General features: G+C 45.0%; 2 protein-coding genes and 1 long non-coding RNA gene across 3 annotated transcripts in view; all 3 read left to right on the top strand.

Annotated features, from left to right (window-relative positions):
- The window catches only part of CACNA1G (calcium voltage-gated channel subunit alpha1 G), a 149,667-nt gene extending 134,770 nt beyond the window's left edge, over positions 1-14,897 (top strand). The window contains exons 35-39 of the mRNA XM_050908465.1: positions 649-789; positions 3,968-4,102; positions 7,145-7,334; positions 9,885-10,054; positions 13,805-14,897. Coding sequence (XP_050764422.1) covers positions 649-789; positions 3,968-4,102; positions 7,145-7,334; positions 9,885-10,054; positions 13,805-14,659 — 1,491 coding nt within the window. The 3' untranslated portion in view covers positions 14,660-14,897. The remainder of the gene's footprint in view (positions 1-648; positions 790-3,967; positions 4,103-7,144; positions 7,335-9,884; positions 10,055-13,804) is intronic.
- A 4,840-nt stretch (positions 14,898-19,737) lies between these two features.
- Positions 19,738-23,112, top strand: LOC127024070 (uncharacterized). The gene is made up of 3 exons (XR_007767520.1): positions 19,738-19,807; positions 20,071-20,149; positions 20,657-23,112. It is a non-coding gene; the product is annotated as an uncharacterized LOC127024070 (long non-coding RNA).
- Positions 23,113-26,050: 2,938 nt separating this feature from the next.
- Positions 26,051-26,724, top strand: part of ABCC3 (ATP binding cassette subfamily C member 3) — a 52,298-nt gene continuing 51,624 nt past the window's right edge. The window contains exon 1 of the mRNA XM_050908466.1: positions 26,051-26,086. Within this exon, the coding sequence (XP_050764423.1) occupies positions 26,057-26,086 (30 nt within the window). The 5' untranslated portion in view covers positions 26,051-26,056. The remainder of the gene's footprint in view (positions 26,087-26,724) is intronic.

Genomic DNA, 26,724 nt, shown 5'->3' with positions numbered 1-26,724 from the left:
AAGTTGGCCAGAACAACTGAGGCACCTCAACCCATGTCTGGCACATGAATTAGTGACCTGACGTGCGTCCATCCTGGTCATCTGCAGCTTTCATGGACAGGATGCTCAGCTTCTCTTCAGGTCAGGTTATTTTAATTTATGTGCCCTCTGGGTATGGGTTTAGGTGTCAAGTATTAGGTCCTCTTGCTCAAAAATGTGGACAGTGGGTATAGAAGCCTTACAGCAGTAGTGTCCTGTAGAAGTTCAGAGCACCAAGTATCAAGATGCTGCTATATCGGCCCCATTATACAGCTCAGATCCCAGGATTAACCGGCTGTGTTTGCTGAGAGCGAGAATTGTCCCCGAGGAGGGCCCAGCGTCGGCGCCGTCTCTAGCAATGTCTGAGAAAGCTGTCACTGCTCACCGTGATATTACTGCACTGTTCTCTCTCCTCTCCTGCCTCACCTCTCCTGTCCCGTTGTTTCTGTTACTGCCGTTCTCCCTAAACGTTTCCGTCTTCCCCCCTCCCCTTCTATTCTGTTTTTTCCCCCTTTTGTTCGTTGGGTTTTATACACTGTCCTTTTTTCTCTCTGTCTCTGTCCCTCGCCTTTTTCCTCTCTCTTTTTGGCTTGCTCTCTCTTTCTGCATGCTATACACCACCCCTCCTAGGAAAGGCACTTGTTTGATACCATATCACTGCTGATCCAGGAATCTCTGGAAGGAGAGCTGAAGCTGATGGACAACCTGTCAGGCTCTGTGTGCCATCATTATGCCCTCCCAGCTCCCGAATATTACAACTCTGAGAACCAGGTTAATATTCCTAATTTCCTGCAAAGTCTCCATCCAAACTCGATTTGACTGAGACCTTTAATAGAGAGTTAAAGTTCTTTACTTTATGTAATGTAGTCACAGGGATTTTGAAGCGTAAGTCATTTTGGCTTTTTCTGTGGGAGTTGAGATAATATCTTGGTTTATGATGTTGTATATCAATGCAAGAGGAAAAGTACAGGCTCTGAGTTTCCCTCTTCAACACAGTAAGAAGTTTTTCATTGGGATTTACTGTCGTAGGGAAAATGTACAAAATCCTGTTTCCATCCTTCAGTGGGGTTCTTGTGTTTGGCTTCTTGCTCCTAACCAGGGCTCCGTAGCAATGTCAGGACACGTCTGCAGAGCCTGGACTACGGTGTGAGGTTTTCCCAGAGCAGAGCCTTAGCTGGTGGGGATCATAAAATGATCTCTACATTTTGTGCCTACTTACACTGCATGAAAATCCAGTTTTGAATGATTTTCCTAAAGAGGCTTCTTGCAAGTGGGTCATTGTAAACTAGATCCTCATCTCTGATCTAAACTGAATTTAGAAGGCAAGGCAGCCCTTAATGATGTACTTAAGTAATCGTGTGCTCCAGTGCTTTCTCGAACCGGGGCTGTAATACTTGTTTACAATTAGTTCATTTACTTCTTAGAATAAAATACCTACTTTCTCAAGCGTGTTATTCTTTAGAGCAAATATTTTCCCTAAATTACAGCAGTGACCATAACAATAATTCAAGCATACCTATTTTTTCCTGCAGTTGGAATTGAGCAAATTCCATATTTCTTGATCTTTTTTTTTTTTTCCTTTCTGGCTAAAAATAGCAGAAGTTTTCTTGTTAAATCAGTGTGCTTATTTGTGAGCTCACTGACAGTCTAAATTATCCAACTCAGTGGTTCATTAGAGGAAAGGAACAAGCTTAGGTAAAATGAAATCCTACTGCAGATCTTTATATAGCGGGATAACATGTCTCCCTCTGATTGCTGCGTATCACTTTCCAGATTGAGGTCTATTAAGCTATAGGAAGTGGTTGCCTCTAAGAATTGCCGGAGGAATAGAGACGGTAGCTTTGGCAGGGAAGGCAGAGGGTCAGTATGAAACTCAGCAAGAGCTGGTTGGAAATGTTTTGTCCCATTTTTCACCAGAAAGTGCTGCTGCAGCAAAAAAATGGTTTTGTTTTGACATTTTTGTAATGAAAAAATATAGCGTTCCAGTTTGCAATGGCTTTTTCTTTTAAAATTTAAGCTATTTTATTTTTTCCCCCCTGTAATTAAAACCCGTATAAATCAGTTGAATGTTTCCAACAAAATGTTTTGACGGCTTCAAACTCAATTTTGGGAGAGGGGAGGCTGAAGAGGGGGTGATGTTTTGTTTACATTTTGGCTTTTCTGTTCACACCATTAGTCATGTTCTCAGGCAAGTCAGGAATTTAGAGCAGCGTTGGGACTTGCTGAAAGCAACCTGATTAATAGCAGCTCCCAGCGGAGCAGCTCTATCAGGCAGGAGCTGCTGGTGTCCACCATGCTCTGGCACAGCCTTTCCCCGCACGCTTGGGCTCCGGTCGGTGGGTCCCTGTTAGGGATCACTGTCCTCATGCTGGCAGCCTTTGCAGCGATGCTTTTTTGGGGAGCCTCGTATGAAATCAGGAGCTCCTGCAAAGCGCCTCTCATCCATTGCCAGCAGACGACTGTGTTAGAAGAGATATCAAACCCAAGGTTAGATGAGAGGAGCCCGACCCTCTTCCTTATCTCAGCTGAAGTTTTGAGCCTCTCAGGGTTCACTCATCACTGGGTTTATTTCACCCCACTGATGCCATTTCTAAGAGTGAGAAAATCCAGCCCTTTGACAACTAAAATGCAACAGATCTGGGCTTCTGTGGTTTCTCTTGGAAGATATATTGCTGTTGAAAGACTTTTCAAGCATTGAGGATAGGAAAAAAAAAAAAAATGCACAGTGAGAAATGAAAAGGAAGCACCTGGGACTTCCAGGCCAGGAGGCTCCTGCAAGCGTGAGCCAGGTCTGTAGGATACCTGGTGAAATGCTGTCCCCAGTGCCGTGGGCACCAACCTCAGACACGTACCCAGGGTGGAGATTTGGGGAGGGCTGAGCCTGCACTTCAGGGCAAACATCCCTCCTTGCAGTGCCTGGCAGCAGGGATGCTGCTCTGGGGGAAATGCTGCAGTCCCCCTTTTCCCCCTTTCTCTCCAAAACCTGGAGTGACATTTCGCATTTCTTATAAAAAGAGCTCTGTGTCTAGGGAGAGAGCTTCATCAATATTTTGATAAAGATTTTTATCAATTACTTGAATGCCTTCAGCGGGGATGCGTTCGTGCAAGACGCATCGGTACGGCGTCGGTGCAGCAGTGCAGCACCTATTCCCAGCTCGGGTTTGCTCAGAGCCGGAGCAGGCTGTTGGGGCCAGGGCCGGGGTGGCATTTGGGGGCTGAAAGACGCAGGCGATTCTTTTAGTAGGACAGTTATTGGTGCTTACCCAGGCACTGGAGGCTCTTCAGCAGGCCAAAACCCACTGAAGGCACCAGGAAGGCATTCGCTGACTGAAATCAAGCCTTAAGTTTCTCCCTGTCCCCATTTAGCCATTAGGAAGTTAATTATAGTCCTACCTTGCCTCTCGGGGAGGGGGAGCTCCCCGTACCCTCCCTGGAGCGCAGGGAAAGGCATGCTCCATACCCCACCTGCAAAATGATTCTGGTCTTGGGGAATCTTTGCAGACTCAACCAGATTAGCTTAGAGGCCAAGAAAATGGCATGGTTATTGGGCAGGAACAACTTCAGAGAAGTCGGAAGATCTTGAAGCCTCTTGTATATGATCATAGCCAAGAGGATAAATATCTCTAGTATGAACGTAATGTTACCTTTGCTTCTTCATCTAGACAGGAGAACAGCAAAATACAATGCTAGCATTACTGTATGGTTTTAAACTCCCTCGCAGATCATTGGTAAGCACTTAAGTATGAATGTCCCACTCTTTTTTTCATTTCTTTGTTATATTTCATTTCTTTAACGTTCTATCCCCGGTAACAATGTGCATGATGTAGCTTCTCCCACTGCAGGGATATTGCTTTAGTGTCTAGAAGTATTTAGATTATGATACTTTTTTTTTTTCTTTTCCAAAAGATTTGTGTCCTGGTTTCTTATGCTTAATCATCTCTCCCTTTAGATCCCTCTAGCTGAGATGGAGGCTCTGTCTCTGACGTCAGATATTCTCTCTGAAAAGTCCTGGTCCTTAGCTCTGACGGATGACTCTTTTCCTGATGATACTAACACACACTTACTTAATGCTCTGGAAAGCAATGTACATACACTGGTCGCTGTATAGTCTGATGTTTACAGGGTTCAAAATACTGCTTCCACCTCTCTGCACCTGCCTAATGGCATTTTCAGTTCAAGCCCATTTCCAAATAGCACCAACCTTTCCCCTGAACAGGACGTTGTCCTTAATGCCATTAGGTCCGGGGTTGTTATCACTCTTGTCCACAAACTTGGCTCCTCGCGAGGAACAAGTATTTATTTCTATTTTTCCTTTGGCGTCTTATGTAAAAACAATGTGTTTTCTACAAGTAAAATAAATAGTAAAAAAATGCTTTGGAAAGCGTCAAGGTTGAAATTTCCTCCCCATCTGAAACAAATCGGTGATGCTGCGTGGAAGGGACACCCATGAGCTAATGACTCGTGTCCTCTGCTGAGGGGTCATCTACAGCCCTTTGGTTTGTAATGGATTTTTGTCTTTATGAACACAGGCGCTACAAGGCTTTTTGCATGATTGGTGCCAGATTGTTTATTTTACAAATATCAGATGGGGATCTCTCTGAGATGCTGCTTGTTTTGTGAATTCTTACTAGCAGTCATCCTGCTGGAAAAAAAAAAAAAGAGTTTGGATTATTTTGTGTCTTTTTGAATGAAATAACCAGTATTTTGAACCCTGCCTTAACCATCTCCTCTTTGAAACATTAGACATTTTTAGCTGTGTAGCAGTCAAGTGCTTTTTTTCTGCTGTACAACAGACATAACTCCTTTTCCAACATTTTTGGATCATTCTCGTTTTCTTTGTTGTTGTTCATGTACCTGCCTTTGGATGTTTGTGTTGTTGATAAATTTTCTGCCATTCGAGTCGACTGTCATCCTAATTAGCACTTATTTGGGAAACATCTCTTAAACCGTGACAATATTTCCCATCATGCTTCATGGCATCACGTGCCAAAGATTTTGTAAACTATGTTTAACATTTTGTATGGGACTTTTTGTTTCAAAATCAGTTAGTCTGGAGAGCTGGCCTGAGGAGAGAGCCCTTCTAGTTTTGAATCAGATTAGACAAACCTGTTTGCCAGCGTAGCAAAGTCTCAAGGGTATAGCCAAGGGAGATGTTTTTTCTCCAGAAAAAAAAGCAAAACCAGGTTGAACAAAGTGTTTTGTGAATTTGTGTCAATACCGACAAGGTGTTTTGGTCAAAACAGTTTCCTAAACTCCTGAAAAACTGCAAGCTTTCATTGAAATCTTTTCTAAATGCAGTATTTTTACACTTCATTTAGACACAGCTTTAGTTGAAAAACATCTCAGAATGTTTTGTTTGACTCAAAATAGATTTGGGTTGGGATTTTTTTTCTGTTCACAGAAAACTCAGATTTGATTTTCAGTCAAGCCAAAACAACATGTTTTTCAAAACTACCAGTGAACCAAAAAGTCATGTGCTCCTGCTGCTCTGTTTGTGAGCTGGACTCGGAAGATGATTTTGCAGCCATTTTAAATGGTTTTCATGAAGTTCACTCACGAGATTTCCCCTGAGATGATCAGAAAGTGGAAACGAGCCCGCTGTGGTATTGGATCCTGTCAATGAAGCTAAAGGTTCATTAAAGGTTGGGTTTGGATAGGATCTCGAGTCCAAATTCTCACATTCAGATCCAAATGGTTTTGAATTTGAAATCTCAGGTTTCAGGCCATCTTTTCTGCTTTAAGCTAAATAATATGAAAATTAAATAGCATAAACATAATGCTCGGAAGGGAAAGGCAGGGAGGAACAGAGAGTTTCCCAAAACCGAAGCCTCAGCTTTACCAGCACAGGTTTCGCTCTCCTTCCCTGACCTATATCGGGAGACTGCAGTCTCTCTTATCTAGGTTGTATCCAGGCTGTATCCAAATCGGCAGGTTCCCGAGGACTGAAACTAATGGCTGCATGACAGTGCAGATCCGTTTCCTTCATTAAATTTACAACAGTGGTCTTCCTTTTTTTTCCTTTTCTTCTTTTTTCCTCATTTTTTTTTCCTTTTTGTAAATTCCTTTTAATTTCATCATGTTTCTTGTGCAAACGAAATGCCATAGTGAAATTTTGGTTTTATGACTGAAGAATAAAATTGGGAAAAAAATCTCAGTGTTGATTTCAGAAAACCTGTAATGCACTGAGCGAAGGGAAGATTTGTCAGAAAATAAGATTTAAAGTTTTCCAAAAATGATCAGCAATATACTGTATCGGACTACAGTCTCACATCTTATTTCTGTGGTTTTCAATGGAGACCTTTTAAAGACAAAATAATTCTTTCATTAGAAATACCCAGGGAAGTTGACTTTGCTTCCATTTTTGCTAATACTGTCCAGCACAATAACACCCAAGAACATTTCTGGGATGGAGATATTTCCTTATGAAATCAGACCTGAATCTACCTCATTCAATATTGCCTCTGGTGCTGCCCATTCCAAGACACTCTTTGGCTGTAAAAACTCCACAGTCAACATATATACGATAACCCTCACTTGCATTAGATCCCTTCTAATTAGAGAATGGCTTTAACCCTGAAGCAGTAGGTTTAGATATCCCTTTCAATAAAATGGGTTTAGTTATTCATTATGTGAGAAGAAAAACCAATAAAATTGTGCTGGGAGCCAGAATAGAGAATATTTTCTGTAAACTAGTTTTTGTATTGTTTTTTTTTCTTTTTTTTTGTTAGAAGAGGAAACTACTCACCTTTGCAAAAGTCTGACTTGCTGATGAGGGCACATAGAGAGAGCTTTACTGTTATTGCAGAGGATCAAAGTTATGCAAAGCATGTGACCTTTGCTGGCCTTGAGGCATGATGCCTTCTTTGCATATCCCTGAAATAGTCATGGTTTATTACTACAGTGTTGCTTCCTCTGTTTCTGTGGTTCATTCTGTGTGACAATTTATTGACAATACAAAATGAGGGGTATAGCTTCCTGGTAGATCCATTCGTGCAACTTGTACATACTGACGATGTGCATGCCCATCGTGCCATACTGATTGCAATGGCTGTCGCTAGCGTTTCTGGGCACTTCTCCTCTTCCCACCCCGTCATGTCTTCCTTCCTCACTGTTTATTTCCCCGTAGGCTGATCTCCGCTACAAAGATGACACGCTGACTCTGTCTCCCAGCAAGGACTTGCTGAGCGTGAGAAAGCCTTCAGTGGGGCGCACCCACTCTTTGCCAAATGACAGCTACATGTTCCAGCCGCCGTACTCCAGCCCCTGCCCTGCCTCCCTGGGCGAGAGGAATCCGGCACATCACAAGTCCCAGTCAGGTACACATCTGTCAGCTGGGACAAGAGCAGGCTTTTCCAATATAGCAATAGCTGGGATTTTCCAAGCTATTCAGTAGGAGGCAGCAAATTGCCATCGGTTTCCAGTGAGGTGCTGGTGTCCAGACCTGTGGAATGGCTTTGCAAAGACCCTCCACAACTTACAACGTCCAGGCTCTTAAAGATAACTCCTTTCCACTGAGCTTTTTGGCAGTGTGACAGTCAGCAGTTGGCCTGGCTCAATGCTGATTGTCCCCCTGCCTGGTTCCCCAAGGGTTACAGTCCATACAGCCTGGGCTCCAGCCATCTCACCTGAGCTAGCTATGGCCCCAGAGCAAAAATCCCAGCAGAAAAATATTTCCTCATGTCTGTTTTTTTGCAGCAGTACCTATTCTAGCAGGTTTTGGAAGCTCTATATGGGAACATCTGCGAAAGAAGGGAAAATGGTGTCTCTAAATGCCTGTAAAATGAACATAAATGTGCTGAATTGAGAGAGATCTCAGTGTGAGATGAATGGAAAAATGAGAGAGTGTAGACTTGGCCTTCCCAGTGTGTGTGCTTGGGATATACGCCTTAGAGTTAAATTCAGAGATATTCTTAGATACAGTGTATTGCAGATACCCAGGGCTCGCTCTCTACCTGCACCTCTGTACCTGTACTTGCAGCCGCCTCCCAGTGCTTATCAATGTGCTTTCATTTACTCTGTCTGCTAAGGGTTACCTTCTGCTGGTAAGTGAATGGAGCTGTCTTTAATTCTTCTGTACGTGCCATCATTTTAGACATTTGTCACAGATAAGACAGAGAAGTTTTTTTTACAAGCATTGTCATTTGAAAGCCTCTAAGCAGAACATAATTTCAGCACTGTTCAGAATGGCAGGAGATTTGAACAGATTAGGAATAAGATGTTGAAATTTGCATAGTAATAAGAATTTGGATGAATAGCGACTGTTGAACAGCAGAAAAAAAATGTGGACACAACGGAGGAAGATGAATCTGGAGTTGTGAGAAATCACTGCCATAATACAAAATTTTCAAGGTCAAGAGCTGTCCTTTGAAGAACCTGTTTGCACATAATGCAAAAGGTGCAGCTAAAATCCTGGTCAAATCCCACTGAAGTCAATAGCAAAATTCCCATTATCTTCAGTGGAGCCAGAATTTATGGCGCTCTCTAACAGCCAAGAAATTCCTTGGAGTTATAATCCCTGACCATACGAAAGAATCCCATTTGCTACACAGGGAGTTTCCAGTGCTGCATTTTTGACCCTTAATTCAGATGTGTTTGTCCGTCTTGAACAAAAACTATGTCAACTTGACCAAAAAGTGGGCAATTTCTGAGTCCCTTCTTTCTTCAAGATTGCACTTCCAGCTTGGAGAACTGAATAGCCCCATCTGACAGCCCTGGCTTGGGGGCGGGCAGGCATTACACCCTTGTAAATCCACAGGAAAAACTGTTCCACGGAGATGTAGGAGAAGTATTTTGGAAAGGTAAAGCTGATGTCTTATTCATAACCACATTAAGCAATTAAACCTTTTGTGTTTTTCTCCTGCTGGTGAAATTCCAGGCGTCTTAAGCGGGCCAAAGTGCTCAGAGGTGGGTAAGGTGCCCAAATCTTGGCGTATGCATCATTGTCCTGTTCCACCTACAAGGTCACTGCTCTTCAGGGTGGAGGAAGTCACCCCTACCTGTTTAGAGTTTGTAATATTATAAAGTGCTGTGAAGATAGCAAAAGGTGCCAGGCGCCTCTAATAAATCACCACAACTAAGCCATAATATTTCAAGCTGAGAAAGGTTTTGTTGTCAGAAACACTGGCACTTGCAGGAGGTATTTGTTTGAATACTCCTTCGTAATGGGGCTGTTGTTCTGGGAAAGATTCCAGGACAAATGAGATTCTCTGGGATGCAGTCCAGGTTAAATGAATTGTTTTGAAAAACGTTGAGCCTGTGGGGGGGGAGCATGCAGAGCTTCAAACCTTTTAGAAGAAGTAGCCAGCAACCACAAAGGGTCAGAAAGAGGCTGGAGAGTATGTATTTCCTTCTCCTGGGATGCTTTGTAAAACTAGCCTTGAAAGCTGCCAGGTGCTGTTCCCTTTCGCTTCACTTCCAGTGTGCATGCTGGTTTTGAGCTCCCAGCAGTCGGTCTCCGCATACACTCAGGTATGAAGACATCCTTTTCTAGAGTCTTTCAAAGTCAGATCCTTGCGGTGCTAAGATGTGTGGTTGCTTGCAAAGTTATTGGCCCTAAAGCAGGGATGTAGAAATTGCCAGTCCAGATGAACTTCTAGTTCATAATCATCTGTTCTTAACAGGAGCTAGTCCCCGTTGTATCGGGGGAAAATGCCAAGAAAAATGAAATAATAGACAATTTTGGAATAATTTATTACTAGGTGGGAGTTTTTTCCCAATCATGGATAGCCAGTTGCTGAATTCAGTGGTTTTGCCATGCCTGTCTGGTCCAGGGGGCAACGGAGCAGTTTTCTCTGAAAGGTCATTGAGATTGGGACGCAATCCCCAGATGAACGTGTCACATTTCTGTCTCTTCTCCCTCTTGCAAGGTTCAAAGGCATCGGTGCAGTCACAGCCGGTGGACACCAGCTCCCTCCTGCAAATTCCAAAAGACCATTTTCACCACATAAGAGCTCATGACCATTGGGTGAGGGAGAGCAAACCCCAGGTTTCCCAGCAGGTGCACTCTCCTTCTGCTGAAAGGCTGCTCCGCAGACAGGTAAGCAGACTTTTATGATCGTGAACTTGCTGAGGTTTTATATTGTCGTGTTTCCAGGTTAACCATGCTTTAAGTTCAAGGAGGGATTCACAGAGAAACCTCTGGAGAACTGTAATTCTCCTACAGAAATAACAAAAAGGTTGATGGATTTTGATCTGAAAGCCATCCAGGAGTCTCCAAAGAATGTGCGTGATGAGTATCATCTCCTTTGGCAACATGCCTAAATGTTCTCCACATTGTTAGCACTTTATTTTTTTCAGTCCTCTTCATAAATGCAGCCAAATGCTCCCCAGGGGCTCGTTGGGGTTAAGGAACTAATTCTTAACTGCTGTGATTTTCTCAGTGCTTGAAAGGACACAGGGACTGCAGACTCCATCCCAGGCCACCCTTCCTCTGCCTCCTCTGGTTTCTCGAAAGGGGAAAACTGTTTAAAGGAAGCTGGATATCTCGTATGCAAAACCATCATGGAAAGCATACTGTTTTTACAGTGAGAATTGAAAATTAAGATTCTTTTGAATCTCCTGTGCGCTTTTGAAAAGTTTGAGTATATGCAAAACAGAACACATTTCATTTTGCAATTGGTTTTATCTCTGGTTTTTGCCTGGCATTGATTTAAATCCTGATTCAACCAAAGATCTAAGAGATCTAATCAAAGATTCCATTCTGGTTGATTGGAAGCATAAGTTTAAATTTATCTTTTTTAGTAAAATACTTAAACTTGTGCTTCACTCTCACATTTTTAAGTATATTGCATTGTGCAGCTGGACCAGGACCAGAGGCATGTCTGACTCCCAAACTCTGCTTTCTTCAGTAGTTTCATGCCTGATTTTATATACACAAAATAGATCAGTTCTGTTTTTTCAAAAGCAATTTATTTTCTGCATGAAAATATTCCCATTTCTTTCATCTTTTAATCAACATTGACAAATTAGACAGTTGATTCATTAAGCTCTAAAAATGAATGTAAAGTACCAAGGTTAACAATTACATTAGTCTTTAATACTAAATTGACATAAGAAATTCCTAGCATGTATTCATTTGCACAGGGCTGGCCAGCTACCCCAATCACTGCTAATGGGGAAACTAATTGATGTCATGATTCCAGTTCATAACCACTCTCTCTTGCTTTCTAATGAATAACAGACCCATCTTTTTGAACTGATCTATCTAGAATAAATTACCATGTTAGTCATCTTCCTCAGCCTAATTTTGTTCATCTCTTTAAGGCTTCTTTTTCAAAACCTTTTCATATGTTTAAGTTAATTTATTCCCCTCCCTCCTCTCTCTGCTCATGCAGTGACATGAGCATGCTCTTGCAGTGACATTTCAGAGAGAAAAAAGCACTGGGACAGTGAGCAGATATGGTCCACGGGCCAGACAGATCCCTCTGAAGGTTAGTGAGGTGTTGCCTTGGGCACGCTCCTGAGTAGCAAGCAGCTCTCAGTGTGGCTAATGGGAGCAGTAAGGTTGTTCCTGGCAACAGGGCAGTATTGCTGTTACTGTTAATTGCAATCTAGATGGCCAGACGCTGTGAAACTTAGTCCTTAAAGAGGCAAAATTCCCTTTACACCCCCCGCACTTCTGCTTGCTCAAGTACTCTCTGCTTGGCTCCTTTTATCGCCACCACTAAGTTGTTACTAGGACATCACAATAGCCCAAACTAGCAAAGCATTTTGGTTTGCAGTACCCATTTTTCCTTATTGTTACATACATTGCATGTAATTCTGATTTGTTTTCTTTTCTTTCTTTTCTTTCCTTCCTTTCCCTTCCCCCCTGTCCCCTCTCCTTTCCTAAATTTGTGTGTAGATAAATCTTGTCCACCACATAACTGGTCCGTGCACTTTCCTCCATCATTAAAACCTGTGTGTTTAACCTCCCTTTCCCTCCAGAGTGCTGGAGAGTGAACACGGTCCCCACAGTAACATGCAGTTTAGACTCCGGAAAGTTTGACAATTAGCGATGCCCTTGCAGATGAAGATGAGTGGATCGGATGCTTTGAGATGCTTCCCTGCTGAGGAATACGCTCCTTGGCAGTGCATTGCACAAAAGCTTTTCTCCAGGGGAATTCTACCTGAAATTAAAACTATATTGATTTTCTGGTTCCAGGACTGTGTATCCAAGGTGTAGCCCACATCAAGCTGTGGCTACTACAGGTGTACACCCCAATGGGATGGCAGAGGGTCCTTTTATTTTGAAACAAACCAGTAAAACATTTGTACAAGCAGTTACTACTAACAACTACCAAAGATGCCTGTGTCATAGGGAAAGAAAGAGCTGGTGGTGACTAATACTGTCGTTGTGTGCAACGCAGGTTTGTGTACAAGCAAAAGTAATGACAATAATTACTTTTTGCTTCTGTATTCTACTTTTTGGTGGTCTGTGTCTCTTCTCAGGATATGAACATGATTTCTTCTCCCAAACACTCACTAAAACTATTGGCATTGAGGAGACCAGAATTAGCTCCACTCTTGACTGTGGTCAGTTGCCAGTATTATGCTGTAAAATTTTAACTAGAAAGGATTCACTAGCATTAGACAAAATTGTTTGCTGTATTAAATATTCTCTCAGCTCTCACAGATGACAAAGGGAACCCAATGTGCAGATGTAGCAATAGACTCTTGTGTTTCTGCGCGCACACATGTGCATACTGCAGCTGATAAGAGCTTTGCCTGAATAGAGATCATTTGGCTCAAACGATCCTTGCGGGACAATTTTTATATAAATTCTAAGATCATTTTGGGGCGATTTGTCACAAAAGCATTCCTTAGTATGAGGAATTTCATCTCCTTACACTTCTCTAAAGGACTGAGACCAGCTGTACGCATTTCCTCCAAATTTCTCTGTGAAGTTTTTAATCTTTAAGATCATTTAAGAGTCTTCTCAAACTGAGACTCTGCCTTTAAGGGCCAGTTAATGTGGCTGATTTATAAACCCTTTTGACAAGGGATGCAGCGCAGTGAAAAGACAAAGCCTTCAAAATATGCCATAGGTTCTCTCTGCCAGCAAACACTGATGCTGCATACAGCTCAAGACAGCCAAGGCAAAATGTGCCTTAGGAAGCCTGAACTCAAGCATCAGAATAAGTTGAAATAATTACAGATTATTATTATTATTATTATTATTATTATTATTAGTCCAGCTTTGGACTCCAGTTTTCCAGCTCCCTTGCTGTAAGATGATGCAGAGTCGTGGCTCCAGCCTGGGGACCGAAGCCAGGGACAGGCTGTTGCCCTGATGCTGGCGCAGAGCGTGGTTGCTCTGGCGTCGCTGGCTCTGGGGATCCCGCTCCATGCCCTCAGCATCACCTGAGCTAGTGAAGGGGAATACACAGGCTCACTTACACATCTTCCCTCTCCCGCTCGTACCTGGGCTGCTAAAATTATAAAGGGTTTTGTTGTAGACCCTCATCCTTTGCATAACAAGAATATGTCTAAGTTTGAGTGAGGGCATTCTGGTTTTGCAGCCCTCCATCCTCAGAGGAGAAAGCTAAAGGTCAACCATTTATGAAGAATGAAGGGCCAAATTCTGCTGTCACTTATGCAGGGACAAACCCACAGATCTCTGAAGCATGGGAATTGCTAGAACCCACAACACCAGGTCATTACAGGAGTCAGTGGGTCTGTGCTGAGGTATCTCAGCAGAGTTGAGTGCCCTGTAAATGCTGTGCCTTGCTTGTACTAACCTTTGTTTGGTCTGTCTCTCTCATCTGGCAACTCCCCTCCTCCCCGATCCCTTTGCGCTCCGATACAGATGGCTATAAGGAACGACTCTTTGGATAGCAAGGAGAATCTCCACACCGAGGTGAGTGAACTCTCTGACCCAAATGTCCCCGCTGTGCCCAAGGAGGAGTCATCAGTGGCTCTGACGCCCTCAGAAGCGAATGAGTTGGCTGCATGGAGCCGGGCAAGCGTTCATACGCAGCAGCACTCCCACAATCAGTATAATATTTCAAAGCAGGCACCAGCATCGTGTGCTTGTGCAGACTCGTATCAGGAGACACCTGGAGATTCAATGGACCAAGAAGTATCGGAAATAAACAGCTCCTCGGAGCCTTTCACTTCAGAAACTTGTACAGCCTCGAGTGCCTGTTCAGAGGTTCAGCCTCTCACTCCTAAGAGGAACATAGGCAATACCGGCAACGTTACATTGAAGGACCTGAAGAAATACCACAGTGTAGACACCCAGGGTCTTCTAAAAAAACCGCCCTCTTGGTTAGATGATCAAAGGAGACATTCAATAGAAATTTGTTCAATGGAAAACAGCCCTCAGCACTATTCCACATCTAGCTCTTCTGGCTTCATAAGTCAGGTGGTAAGTGAAATGGAAGGCTTGCAAGGAACACGGCAGAAGAAAAAACTGAGCCCTCCGTGTATATCTATAGATCCACCCGATGGACAGAGTTTGCTACCTAGAGGACCTCACAGCATCTCACCTGCCAGTGGAGACATTTGCTTGAGACGGCGTGCTCCATCTTGTGAGTCCAAGGATTCGATGGATATAGGGGATTCGTTGCTTCCAGACAGTATGTCAACATCTCCTACCCCAAAGAAAGACTTGTTGACACTTCCTAGCTTTTCCTTTGATCAAACAGAAATGGACCCCTGAGTTACTTTTCTGTTGGTGCCAAATGTTTTCTTCCTTTCATGTAATAGAAAAAAAAAATTTAAAAACTCTGTATTCCAAAATGGCACTGGGTAAAAAATTTCCAAAGAAAGATTAAAGAACCAGCTGGTTAAAAGAGTGGTTAACCTATATCACGCTTACTTAAGCATACGTTCTGCTTAGGTAAAAGCAATACAATGTGCAGAATCTATATGTATATTATATTTTATTAAATTAATTGAATCTAGTATTGCGGGATGTAGTACATTTTGTGACTAAAGACTCGTTTAATTTTCTTCTATTTTATGTATCTCAGAATATTTCTGAGATAAAGTTGGTTTTTATGAATATTTTAACCTAAAAAATATATATTTAATCCCTTCTCTTTTTTTGTTTTGTTTTGTTTGGGTTTCATTTTGTTTTGCAAAGCACAAAATGTAGCCAATTAGTGCATTACAGAGGAAATGTATCCCACAGTCAGCAGTAAATAAGGATTATTTAATGTAATTTATTTTTCCCCTTGGACTTCAATGATATTCTGGGAAAAAGATTGTTTGGGTAGTATATAAATGCAGTGGCAGTTTTTTAACAAAATAATATTCCAATCTTGCATAAAATCGACATCCAGAGTGAAAGCAAGTGCACAAACCCAGGAAGGTACAACATGCTGATAGGTGTCTGAAGATGGTGGATGTAGAGCCATTTAACTGTACGCAATACTGAATTACGAAAGGATATTATAGATCATCCACTGGTGACTCACGAAATCATGTCAATGGCTGATTTTCATACGTGCCTAGGAAACCGAGGCAACAAAAGCCTGTGGTCGCTTCTGAGATGTTTTTCCAGTGCCCCTGAGACAGATATAGTTTCTTTTGCTGAGTTTTACACCTCTGTAAGCCCACTGTTTGCAGTGGAGCTCCCCCTTTCTGCACCCCTGTGGAAAGGAGAGTAAGGCCATGTTTAAGATTTGCAGTGGGTGAATTCAGCGCAGACATGACACAGCAGTGGGCTTAGGCACATGTTTAAAGTTAAGCTCTTGCTTAAACTGCCTTGAGGTTGATCGTATTTAAGTAATTCTTGAAAATTAAAATCATATGCTTATGCATTCAACAGAATTGAGGCCTACTGCAAGTTATTTTACAGATTACATGTAAGAAAGTCTGTAGGTACTGAAATGACTGTTGATTTTCAGTAAAAATGTCAGGTTTTTTGCTATCACTGCTAGAGTTAATTTACATGACCTTGACTGTAATTTTATTTCCAATCTATAAAAAGCCTTAAGCAGCAACATCGTGATACAGAGTAAATAAAAACGGAATTCATGTCCTTACTTTATAACATGTCCTTAATGTTAGTCATCTCAGAAATTAACTGTTTACTTCTGTGCTAACGCCCTCTGCAAAAAGCAATCTGTAAAACTGGACAGCACAGCCTGAAAATGGAGAGAGGCTGGCCCGGTTCGACACCTCCTGCTCTTCACAAGACTGATGGAAGCCAGACATTAACTTCACTCAACCTCCATGAAATCACATTAAGATGTAGGCTAAATAAGACTCTGCAGGCATAGTTTGAAGGGTGTGAATAGTCACAGGTTTAAAACTGCGTACATGGATAAGGCTTTGCTGGATCGTGTCTTTAAACCAGCACAGGCAAGAGGAGGATTTGTGCTAATTCTGTCAGTTGGGAGTTTGTAAGTTTTTGAAAACTACTGATCTTTTCAAATCACTACAACATGTTGATGTACAGCCTTTTATCCGTTCAGAGATTAGGCTGTTACGACTACATGTATCTGCATTAGCTTCAAGTATACATACAAGAAGAAGATGCTGTTCATACCTATGTGAGGTCTTAAGCTCCTTTATTTTCACTTGAGGACGTTTACTCCATAAACAATCCCTATTGATTTACGTGTCCTGGAGAAATGTAAGGGCTTTCAGCAGGAAGTCAGGCAATCAGTGTATTTGAAGCAGGAGGATTAACATTCTGTACTATTTACTGCAGTTAGATTAATTCTTGGCTGGGACATTTTTCCCCCTCTTCAACGCAGGCCCATATGGAGACCGCTCTCTTTGATATGCCAGTCCAAATCCAGAGTTAAGCCTGTTTAAAGCAATGATTTCAAACAAACCTTTCATCAGTTCTTCCCTCAGATCATATTTAAGGAAATAATAAAATTACAGTGTATTAAGCCTGAGAAATATTCTTAATCCTTTTTTGGTTTTACACTCATAATGAGCCTTAGCTTTTCCTTTCACATGTACTAAATAATTTGGGAAAATAGCTAGGCCACTGAAATTGTTGACCCTGGTTCCTTAATGATTAGGATTGTGTTTGTATAGCTGGAATCATACTACTCGAACAGTTCCTTTCTTACAAAAAAAACATGGAACATTTTAGCTTGAAATCATGGCACAAAACGGTGATGTGATGTTAATCCAAATGCTCAACTCCAAATGTAACAGAAAGCCTAAAGACTCTTCTATTTTCAGTACCTGGGGTTTTGCCCACTGACAAGGTTTGTGGAAGTAACGAAACGTTTACATCATACGTGAATATTCAGTAAAGACTAGCCGATAAAAAATACTCTATGACGATGCATTCAGGAAAAGAAATCCATGTAAAATAGTTTGTTTTCTAAACAGGATAAGTTTTTTCTAGATGCCCTTTTGAAAGACAACTACAAATGTACTGCAGCGTGTGCAATAATCTTAAGATAATTTTAAATACCTTTGGGGGGGTTTTATAGAATTTGACTTTTTTTAAACAAAATGTACAAAATCCACAGGAATTCTGTAGAATGGTTATGTTGATAGAATTTTTTATATTTTTGTAGAAATCTATAGAGAAATTGTTAAAAGTCTGCGTAGCATCTTGGGAACAGAAGCAGCTCTTATCTACAAGTTTCTTTTCATAAACCTGGAGCCAGACCTACTGTATTACAACATGTGTAGCCTAGTTTCAGAGCCTGCATCCAGGTCGCATTTAGAAGTAAGCAGCTAAGCTCAAGTTCTACGATATTACAGTGCTTTTACTGTTCGAGAACTGTACCCATATAAAACATCTACCCCCAAAACTCAGCCCCTGTCGATGGTAAAGTAGTCGCATGGCTATCCAGTTCATTCAAGCACACCAGCACTTTACTACTGTGGATTTACTGTATACAGGTGGGAGGAGGATATTCTGCTATTGCCAGTCTGACACATGGGGAAAAAGAGATTGCAGACGTGTCTGGACAAATGTAAATTCCATTCTTGCAGCCCCTCGCACATAGAACTGATTTTTCATAGCTCGGTTACAGGCCGTTTATACTGTAGATATTTTGGAGGAGGGCAAAGAAAACACTGTTTTTGACTTCTGTGGATTGCACTCAGCACAAGGTGTATTCAAGGAGAAAAAAAAGAAAGAAAAAAAAGAAAACAAAAGCGTTACCATTGTAAATTAGGCTATGCCCCAGTCTCCCCTTTTCTGCCCCTTTGGCTATAATAACCCATGTACACTATTACACAAGGTGACTAGAGTAGGCACAGTACCATTGCAATGTCCGTAACAACCTAGTATATATTATAGAACTTTGTATTTAATAGTTAATATATTGTTATACTGTATCAGGTATATAGGCCAAAACGAGGTCTTTTGGTCAGGGCAACAAAAGGTGGTATTCATGGGGAAAATTGGGTTAAAATGTTCCTTTTTAAAAAAAAGAAAAAAGACAAAAAATGAGTGTAAATCTTTACAAATGACAAAAACAAATGTGTCCTATTAAAAGCTTTTGAAAAGAAAACAACTGTGCACTTCCCTTTTTTTGTTGTTGCTGATGATAATCTGTATCATTCAGAGTGGTCAAATCTTTGGTCGTGTTTTAATTGCCAACAGTTGGAGTAGGGATCGTATAGCAGCAGCGGACGGGAAGTTGAAAGAAAGATTGTGAAATGTCGGCCCTTTGTGAAGCAATTCGGTTTGACACCGCAAGCGAATCTGGCCCAGCGCATCACCCAGGGTGTGCTGTTTTACCAGCGAGACCATCAGCTGTGTTTCTGCAAATTGCACTACATTGGCAGAGGACAGACAGCTCGGCAAGTTGCTTAATGATGTGAAGGCTGCCGGGACTGCAACGGAGAGAGCTGCAGCCAAAGGGGAGAAAGGAGTCAGGAGAAGGGGCAGATTTGATCTGTCCGCGAAAACATGTTGCTGTGAAGAGGAAGATGCTGAGCATTTCCACGCATTCACAACTTCAGGATTTCCAGCCTGAAGTACGGCAGCCTCTTCTCCATCACTTCTGCAGTCATTTAGCTCCTTGCAAAGCAGGAGTTGGCGGGGATGGTACCGCCCCGGGAGCTGCAGACTGCGTGCTGCAGGGCAGCGGGGGCTCAGACCCCACATGCTGCTTAGGTACCGCCAGAAACATTTGAACCTAAACTCTTCAGGGGTCTTCAGTGAATGAGTTATTTAGCTCCTAACATGAAGTCTCCTCTCCTCTGGGGAGCAGCCACTAGAGGGAGGAACCAGGCCCTTTGCACCCTGCAGCCCTGGTTCTCACTTTGGCTTGAACCACTTGATGATTGCCCTGCAGCAGGAGGGACCCTAAACTGACATCTAGAGTGGTTATGTTGTCTAGAGGGTGTTTTGATAAAGGCCCTCACATAGTCATCTCTGAGTAGAAAACAGCAGGAAGGAAGTTAGCCCTTAAACAGACAGAAAGTGTGGATGTGTGCAAAATCCCATGCAAATGCACGCAGAGCAGGACTCGAGAGGTGAGCTCTGGAATGCATCTGTGTTATCCAGGCTGCGGGGCCAACCCCATCAGGCTGGAACCACTGAAGTGCCTTCCCACCTCTCCAAGGCTGGAAGATCCACATGGCATTCAGGTAAGCTGGGCTGAGCCAAGAAAGCAGAGCAGTTCACAGGTTCAAGCACTTCACACCTCTTTGCACACAGGTGAGTTTAGCCCTGTGGTCAAATCCCTCTATTTCTAATGCTGGGTTTCAGAGGAGCTTGGGGTTTTTTTTATTCTGTTTTGTGAGTGTTCCTGTATGAAGCTCTTTTGCTGAGTTTTGCTTGTGGTTTTTAAAAGGCTCTTACCCAGGCTGGCTGCTTGTGGATATGCTCTCAACTTGCCAGAGCTTGGGCATGGCACTTTTATTCTGTTTGGTAAGTAATTTGGATGCCACATGAAACTAGGTTGTTTTCTATGTAATGGTAGCTGCATCTAGGGAAGCAGCACTTCAAATTTAATTTGTTTCTGGTTTACTTGAGACAGTTAGGTGAACTTGGCTAACTGTCCTGCTTCTGGAGAGCAGTGTCCCATTGGAAAAGCTGTGTATACAGCGCATCCCTCGGCTGGAGCTCTGCAAAAACCTGCAAGTAGCTGCATGAGAAATACAGAAGACCCAAATAGGCCTTTTCTATTTCAGGTGTTCCAGAGATGCAAACTGAGACATGTGAGATTGAGTCTTAGATGTGACTTGTACTAGAATCTCCCCCCAAAATAAGGTAGGAAAAAGCCATTTAAAGAAGCGTGCCTGGCTCCCTTTATTGCCACCAGCCCTGTGTAAAGGACCGGCTGTAATCAGCTACTAGGGGATGAGGATCCCGCAGATTAAAGGGTTAAGGCCAGTAAATTTTTGGAGGGACAGAGGCCTGAATTGAATTGCCCAGAGGTGGGCAAGGGTCATCAGCCCCCGGGGCGTGGGCAGCCCACGGCCACGGCCGGCAGTGCCGGGTGCCGCCCCGTGCGCAGCGTTTTGCTACCATCTAGTGGGCTCGGGGTACGGAGCGGGTTCGGGCGAGCTGCCCTCCGGGTTACCGGGAGTGTGACCCTCCGGCTACCAGGGAACGTGTAAGAAGGGCCCTGCGGGCCAGTTCTGCCTGCCCGTGAAGAGCTTTGTTTCCTAGCTCGGTGTTGCAGAAACAGTGCAGTATTGGGGGGGCGGGGGGAAGAGGGTTTCTACTTCTGCGGGGATTTTCAGCCACTGAATTTATAAAAATCCCTTCCTACAGTAGGAGGAGAGGAAGGATTTCTCCCAGATTCAGGAGCACCACGCCAGCCAGTGGAGCTACGCAGCAGAGACACGCATTGCTCCATGTTTGCAGGAGCTGCTCGAAGCCAGGCTGCTGCGCCCACCCGCTGGCATCTCCTCTCCCTGGCTGCATGGCTCAGGCTTGTGCAAAGCCCTGGGAGACAACAGCCCATCCAGGGACAGTCCTAGGGCTGTCTAGCATCTCAGAGGCTGTGGCAGCACCTTAGAGGCTTGTTTGTCCCTGCACATGCTTCTGCCTCCTTTTAAGCACGTGTAAAACATACAGCCCAGCACGCAGTCCTCCCTGTGCATGCCAGTCCCGTAAGGGCAGTGCACTCGCACGCAGCAGCTACAATACATCCACAACCTGTGAGCTCGAACAGGGTGTTTAACCTCTGCTCGGCCCAGCGTGGGAGGAGGATAATCAAGCAGGCCTTGTGCCATCTTACATGGCTTGTGCTGAGGTGCTCAGAGGTTCGGTGTTCGCTCGGGCGCAGGCTGAGTGCTTGTCACTAGATGGCAATGCCATGAAGTGGTTTAGCTGGGATATTTGTGCACATTAGTTCAAGCTGCACCTGAGGTCCCCTGTAACCTGCTGTTTCTGTTTGGTTTGGCGTGGTCTTCAGCGTCATCAGTGAAAGCCATTGCCTCGCTGGCATTCTCGCATGTGAGGGCGATTGGACTTTAAGGTAGTTTTTACATGTTGTATTCAACGTTTTGGATAAGTTTACAACACACTATATAACCCTGCAACATCCTCTGGCATTTTCTATTATTGCTTGAGTCACTGGATGCTATAATTGGCAAGCTTTCAAAGGTCCTGAATAGATTATCTTTCCATATCTATTTAATACTCCAAATAATGCAACCAAAGACCCCTGCAGCTCCAGCTGGGAAATGAAAAGGATGGTTAAACCACTTAATTACTTACTGTGCTAACAATTATTTTACAGAAACACAAAGCAGAATCTAGCTGTTCCAGGGGAAATCAGGAAGAAGTTAATATTGGAGTCATTCTACAAAGAAAAAACACTGCAGTAGACAGCATGTGCTGTGCTGACACCTGCGAAGGCAGCGCAGAACCACTCTGCCGGGTGCCACCAGCTCAGCGTGGCCAAGGGCTGGTGACAACTCCACGTTCATTCAAACAAAGCAGGACACGGTGTTTGGATTCCTGCAACCACTGTGAATTCTGCATGCCCATTTTGCGAAATCCTGAACAGCTTCAGCCCATTAAAACTAGAAGGGGTTTGCGGGGTGGCTGAGTTGGCAGGGGGAGAGATAAGCTGTGGCAATTTTGTCCGGGCTGAAGTAGGATAGTTTGGCTCTTAGCTCCAGAAGGCCCAAGTGCTGCGTGCTGCCTGTCTGTCGCTGTTTGTCCATCACTCTAAGCTCCTTCTGCAGCTAAACCACCCACAAGCTGGGGTGTGTTCCACCTGCCACGGCTTCCATCAACCTCTGTAGGCACTTGAGAGCATGTTTGTGAGAGAGAGACACCCAGTGCATTCAGAGTTTGGCTGCTCACTGCTGGAGCAGCTCCAGGATCACTTTGGGGTGATCTAGGCAGTTCTCAGCATGTCTAGATCCTTCTCTGGCTCATCGCTCTCAGTATGAAATACAGGAGCACTCATGTAACAGGGGAAGACGGTATTACACACGGCGTCCTGGAGGAGTCATATGCACACCATTTTCTCCTTTTACAGAGCCTTGATGCACTGGGTGGACTCCACCTCACCCCACAGCAAACAGAATGACTTTACAGTGCAGCTTCAGGCCAAATGCAGTGTGCTCCCAATCTCCCTGTGCTGGCTTTCCAGGGAACTGCCGCCTCTGTTCTTCCAGCCAGGGGAATCCTGCCTTCCATTCCTTGCCTACAAAGCCACGTAGCTGAGATATGCCCAAAAGCAGAGCTGTGAGTAAAAAGTGGGGCTGCAAATTCCTAGCCCACTCCCTCATCTGTTTTATCATGGGACTTCTAAACTGCTCATTGCCCTTTCCAGAAATGAGGAAATTAAATCCTTTTCTGCAAGAAGAGATGCACACTATATGCAACACCATTGGCTGACCATTTGAGAAGAAGAAACCTGAAGTCTGCTGCTACTCATGCAGTGTTCACTTTAAGCAGAGTTTGTTACAAGTCCACATCTTACATGTGTTAAAACAAGGCGTCATCCCCTTTCTTATAAAGTAAATGTATAGGGCCTTGCTCTAAATGCTACTTTGGCAGCCTCTTTTTCTTACCATCTGTAAAATGTGACACCTCTGTCGGTCTTGGAAAGGAAGCTGAGCCTCTGCTGTTCCAAGCAGAGAAAGAAGGTGATATTTATAGTCAACTAACCATAAAACTGTGACTTCCAGAGCTGCACATGCTCAAGCCCTCCCCAACCCTCAACTCTAAATGTCCTTCTTTATACAGATTTCTTCAGGAGTCGGTCACACTTCATTTTGCTTTTAGTGCTTTGCAAATCAGCATGAGGTGCAATATGAAAAGAAGCCTGCCTCATACCTGGCACTGTGCTTACACAAACAGCTTCTCTCTCACGTTACCTCCTGTCCTGCCCCAGCCAATCGCTCTGGTTGATAGCTAACCTGCTGCGTGGCTCTGGGTGTGCCTTGTAGGTGCTTCATGATTGCGCTGACTTGACCTTCTCTGTGTGTTAGCAGGTGAAAAGTCTTTTACTGTGCAGCTGGCATGGAAAAGAGGATGCAAACATATTACTGAATGAACCCAGATCAGATCTTGCCACTCCTCAGAATAAATGTCCGGTGAGAAAAGGTGAGTTCATGATCTCCTTGACATTTGCACCAAAGGTGCCATTTCATTTTCCTGCATAGCCAGCCTGCATTTGGGGGAACATTGCAGGAATAATGACATATTTAGCTATCTCTGTCTTCTCTCCCATCATCAAAAGGAAACAGGACCAAAGTTAGCTGCCTGAGATAGTGCTTCAGGCTCTGCTTTGCACCAGGTTCAGCAGAATCCTTTACCATGGCCCTTCCCAGGAGCTTTTAAGCTTCCCCCCCATCCTGTCTGTCTGAGACTTTAATGTTTCCTTAATTCCTGCCTTTGATTTTTCCCTCTCTACTAGTCTGTTTTGCCAGACAGCACCTGGAAGTCAGTAATCGTGCTGCCAAGTCAGTGCAAGTCAGCAGGGTCTGCTGCGAGGTCCAGGCTGGCTGCCGGGTGGCTCTCCTCGAGCTCGTGGCGGGGCACGCAGGGGGAGCTGGCACCCCAGTTGGCACCCGCTCATCAGCACCATCCCTGTTAATGGCACGGACTGCTACCGAAGGCAGAAGCTGCCCACCATGAATTAGGAACATGAAGCAAGAGGCAGAATCATTTACGGCCCCCTGCTTTAGGGTCCTGTGAGACCCAGGGAAATACCCTAATACAGGACCTTCCTCCACAGATACAGTGGAACAATTCCACCCAAGTGAATAATTTAATCAGGGATTAATTCACATTGCACATGTCAATGGAACTGTGCAGTACACTGGTAAAATAAACCTCTCCCCTCCGGTAGGTGTTTGTGAGGTGCCTCTGTACCTGTGACATCTTATCATGTCAGAGCTGGTCTTAATTTTGGGCACATTCTCAAACTGCACCAAGTTCTGCTCCATGGTGCAAGAAACACAGAGGTGCATGTTCATGTGTCAAGCGATGTCAAATTCTCAGTACTTCTCTTGGAGTAACTGCTCTCACAGGTTGTTGCAGGAGAGGAGGTTTAAAGAGCCATAAAGGAGTAACTCCCAGCTATTACCAACTTTTCTTAAAACTTTTATTGTGGTGCAATTCCACTGAACAAAAGTTTTGATGTAAGACTTGCAAAGACAACCCACAATGTCCTTAGAAGATCTCATTCACCCAGTTGGCTAGGGCTCCTCTGGTATTTCCTTGAGAGGGTTGTAATGTGATTGTGCTGATTAGCCTGGATCAGTCTGAGATTTCAGATTTGTAGGCAATCACCAGAGAACCTTATCTTGGACAAGATCTTATCTTTCCACACTAATAAGAACTGCGTCCCTTTAGCCAGATCATAGTAAATGTCTAAAACAAATTCTCAGCATTGTTCATGGCTTCCTCTGATAGTACTCTGAGTGGGTATCACTCCTAGCATCTTCAGTGGTCTTCATAAAAGATTACCAGAATATTTTTTTCTTTAGGGATGAAATATTTTTGGGACACAGCAATACTGTGCTTCTCATCTCTCTTTTCCATTCTGGTGAGCATTTTTGACAACACCCTTCTGCCTGATAGTTCCTCACCTTCCAGCAAGGAAGGAAACTCAAGCTCTTAAAATATTTAAGTGGATTTGTGGCAGCAGGGTGCTTTGCGTGAGATGATGTTATTGAACCAGATGCTACAGCAAGTGGGTGGACAAACAGCAGGTGCTGGAAGGTCAATAATGCTGTAGGAGAAGTCCTGCCCAAGAGGAAAGCAAACAGTGCTTCTGCATCACGGGCAGGTGAAATCCAGATTGTGTCCAAGGTGCTACATGAGAAAATCTATTAGTTACACATATACATGAAATTTATTGACTGAAAGCTTTTGAAAATAAATCCACGCCACTGGTTTAACTACATGTCTACAGCGGAAGCAATCAGCATGAAGGAAGAGGCTGCAGATGGATGGATAAAAGATGTGACGCTCATTTAAGTCCTGCTGAGGCAACCACACTCCACACTGCTTTGAAAGGGAGATGACAAGCATCTCTAAGATGTTAACGTTAGCCTGAGTGGTCTGGATGGATGGATAGTCAGCCCCAAACCCAGTGGATGTCCCAGCTCTGTGCAGCCACCCTGGGTGACCGTCCCTCAGCCCGCCCTTCGCTTGCCGCGTGGGGACCACCAATGTCCCCCTCGAAGAGCAGGGGTCTGGTTGTCCCAGCAGGTCACACTGGCCAGGAGAAATGTTTTCCTGGGGGCTTCGTCCTTCCACAGGGAGGTCACCCTTGGAAAGCAAGAAGCCACATCTCAGCAGCGCTGCCCAGGCTTTAGGGGCCAGAGGAGGACCGCGGCAGCCCCTCTCCCTCCCTGTGACACCAGCCGGGGGTGCTCGGCCTTTGAGGGGCTGCCACAGTGGGGCCGGGGTCGCCTTTGCCCTGCCCGCCGGCTGAGGGGAGGCCTTGGGCTTTCTGGCGGGCGCCTCACGGCCTGAGGAAGCCCCGCCGAGGCGACGCGGGCGCCTCCCGGCCTGAGGAGGCGAGCACAGCGGTGCGGCGGCGCTGGCGCCTCCCGCCGCCGGCGGGGAGGGCGGGACGGGGCGCGCCGGGCTCGCTCCTCCCCGCCCCCGGCCCGCCCAGGAGGGAAGGAGCCGGCTTCTCCCCCGCTCTGGTGCCCGGCGTGGGCCTGGAGGAGGCTCTGCGCCCCGGCCTCGGCCATGGAGGCTTTCTGCGGGTCCCGCTTCTGGGTAAGCAGCGCGGCCGGTGGTGCCGCCCCCCCCCCCCCCCTTCCCGCCCCGCGGGCTTCCCCCCGCTGAGGAGAAAGTTGGATGGGGAGGTTTGCGCGGAGGGGCCGGGGGGAAGCCGGGGACCAGCCCCCTCGGCGCCGGCTGCGGGGCTTGCCCCGGGGCGCAGGGAAGCGCCGTGCCCCGCTCTGCCGCCGCCGCGGGGAGTTTCCCTGGGAAAGGGGCCGTGTGCTCGCCGCGCCGGGTCTGAGGGGCCGGAGCGGGCAGGGAGAGGTCGGTCCTGCGGCTTCGGAGGGGCTTGGCTGCTGAGCTGCATCTTTCTCTTGGTTGCCTAGCCCCAGCGGCAGGCCGTCCCGAGAGCCGGCTGGCGCCGTGACTCCTCCCGCGCCCGGCTGAGGAGCAGGACCAGCGGCAGGGCCGGTAGCACCTTGTTCGCGATTCAGCATCTCCAGACCAGAGCCAAGACCCCACAAGGCCCCAGGGGACTCCACAAGACCCCAGGCCATGCCACAGCGCCTGCCTTCCTGCAGGAGATGCCGTGCTTCTTGCAGCTCCCCTGACAGCTGTAGTCCATCTCTGGACCTCAAAGCGATGAACCTGGCTATTGCCTTCTTCTGAGAGGTCCTGTTTTAGCGTTGCAG

This window comes from Gymnogyps californianus, chromosome 19, assembly GCF_018139145.2.
Source record: "Gymnogyps californianus isolate 813 chromosome 19, ASM1813914v2, whole genome shotgun sequence".
In the NCBI taxonomy this organism is placed as follows: Eukaryota; Metazoa; Chordata; class Aves; order Accipitriformes; family Cathartidae; genus Gymnogyps; species Gymnogyps californianus.
This window is presented reverse-complemented; position numbering and strand designations above follow the sequence as displayed.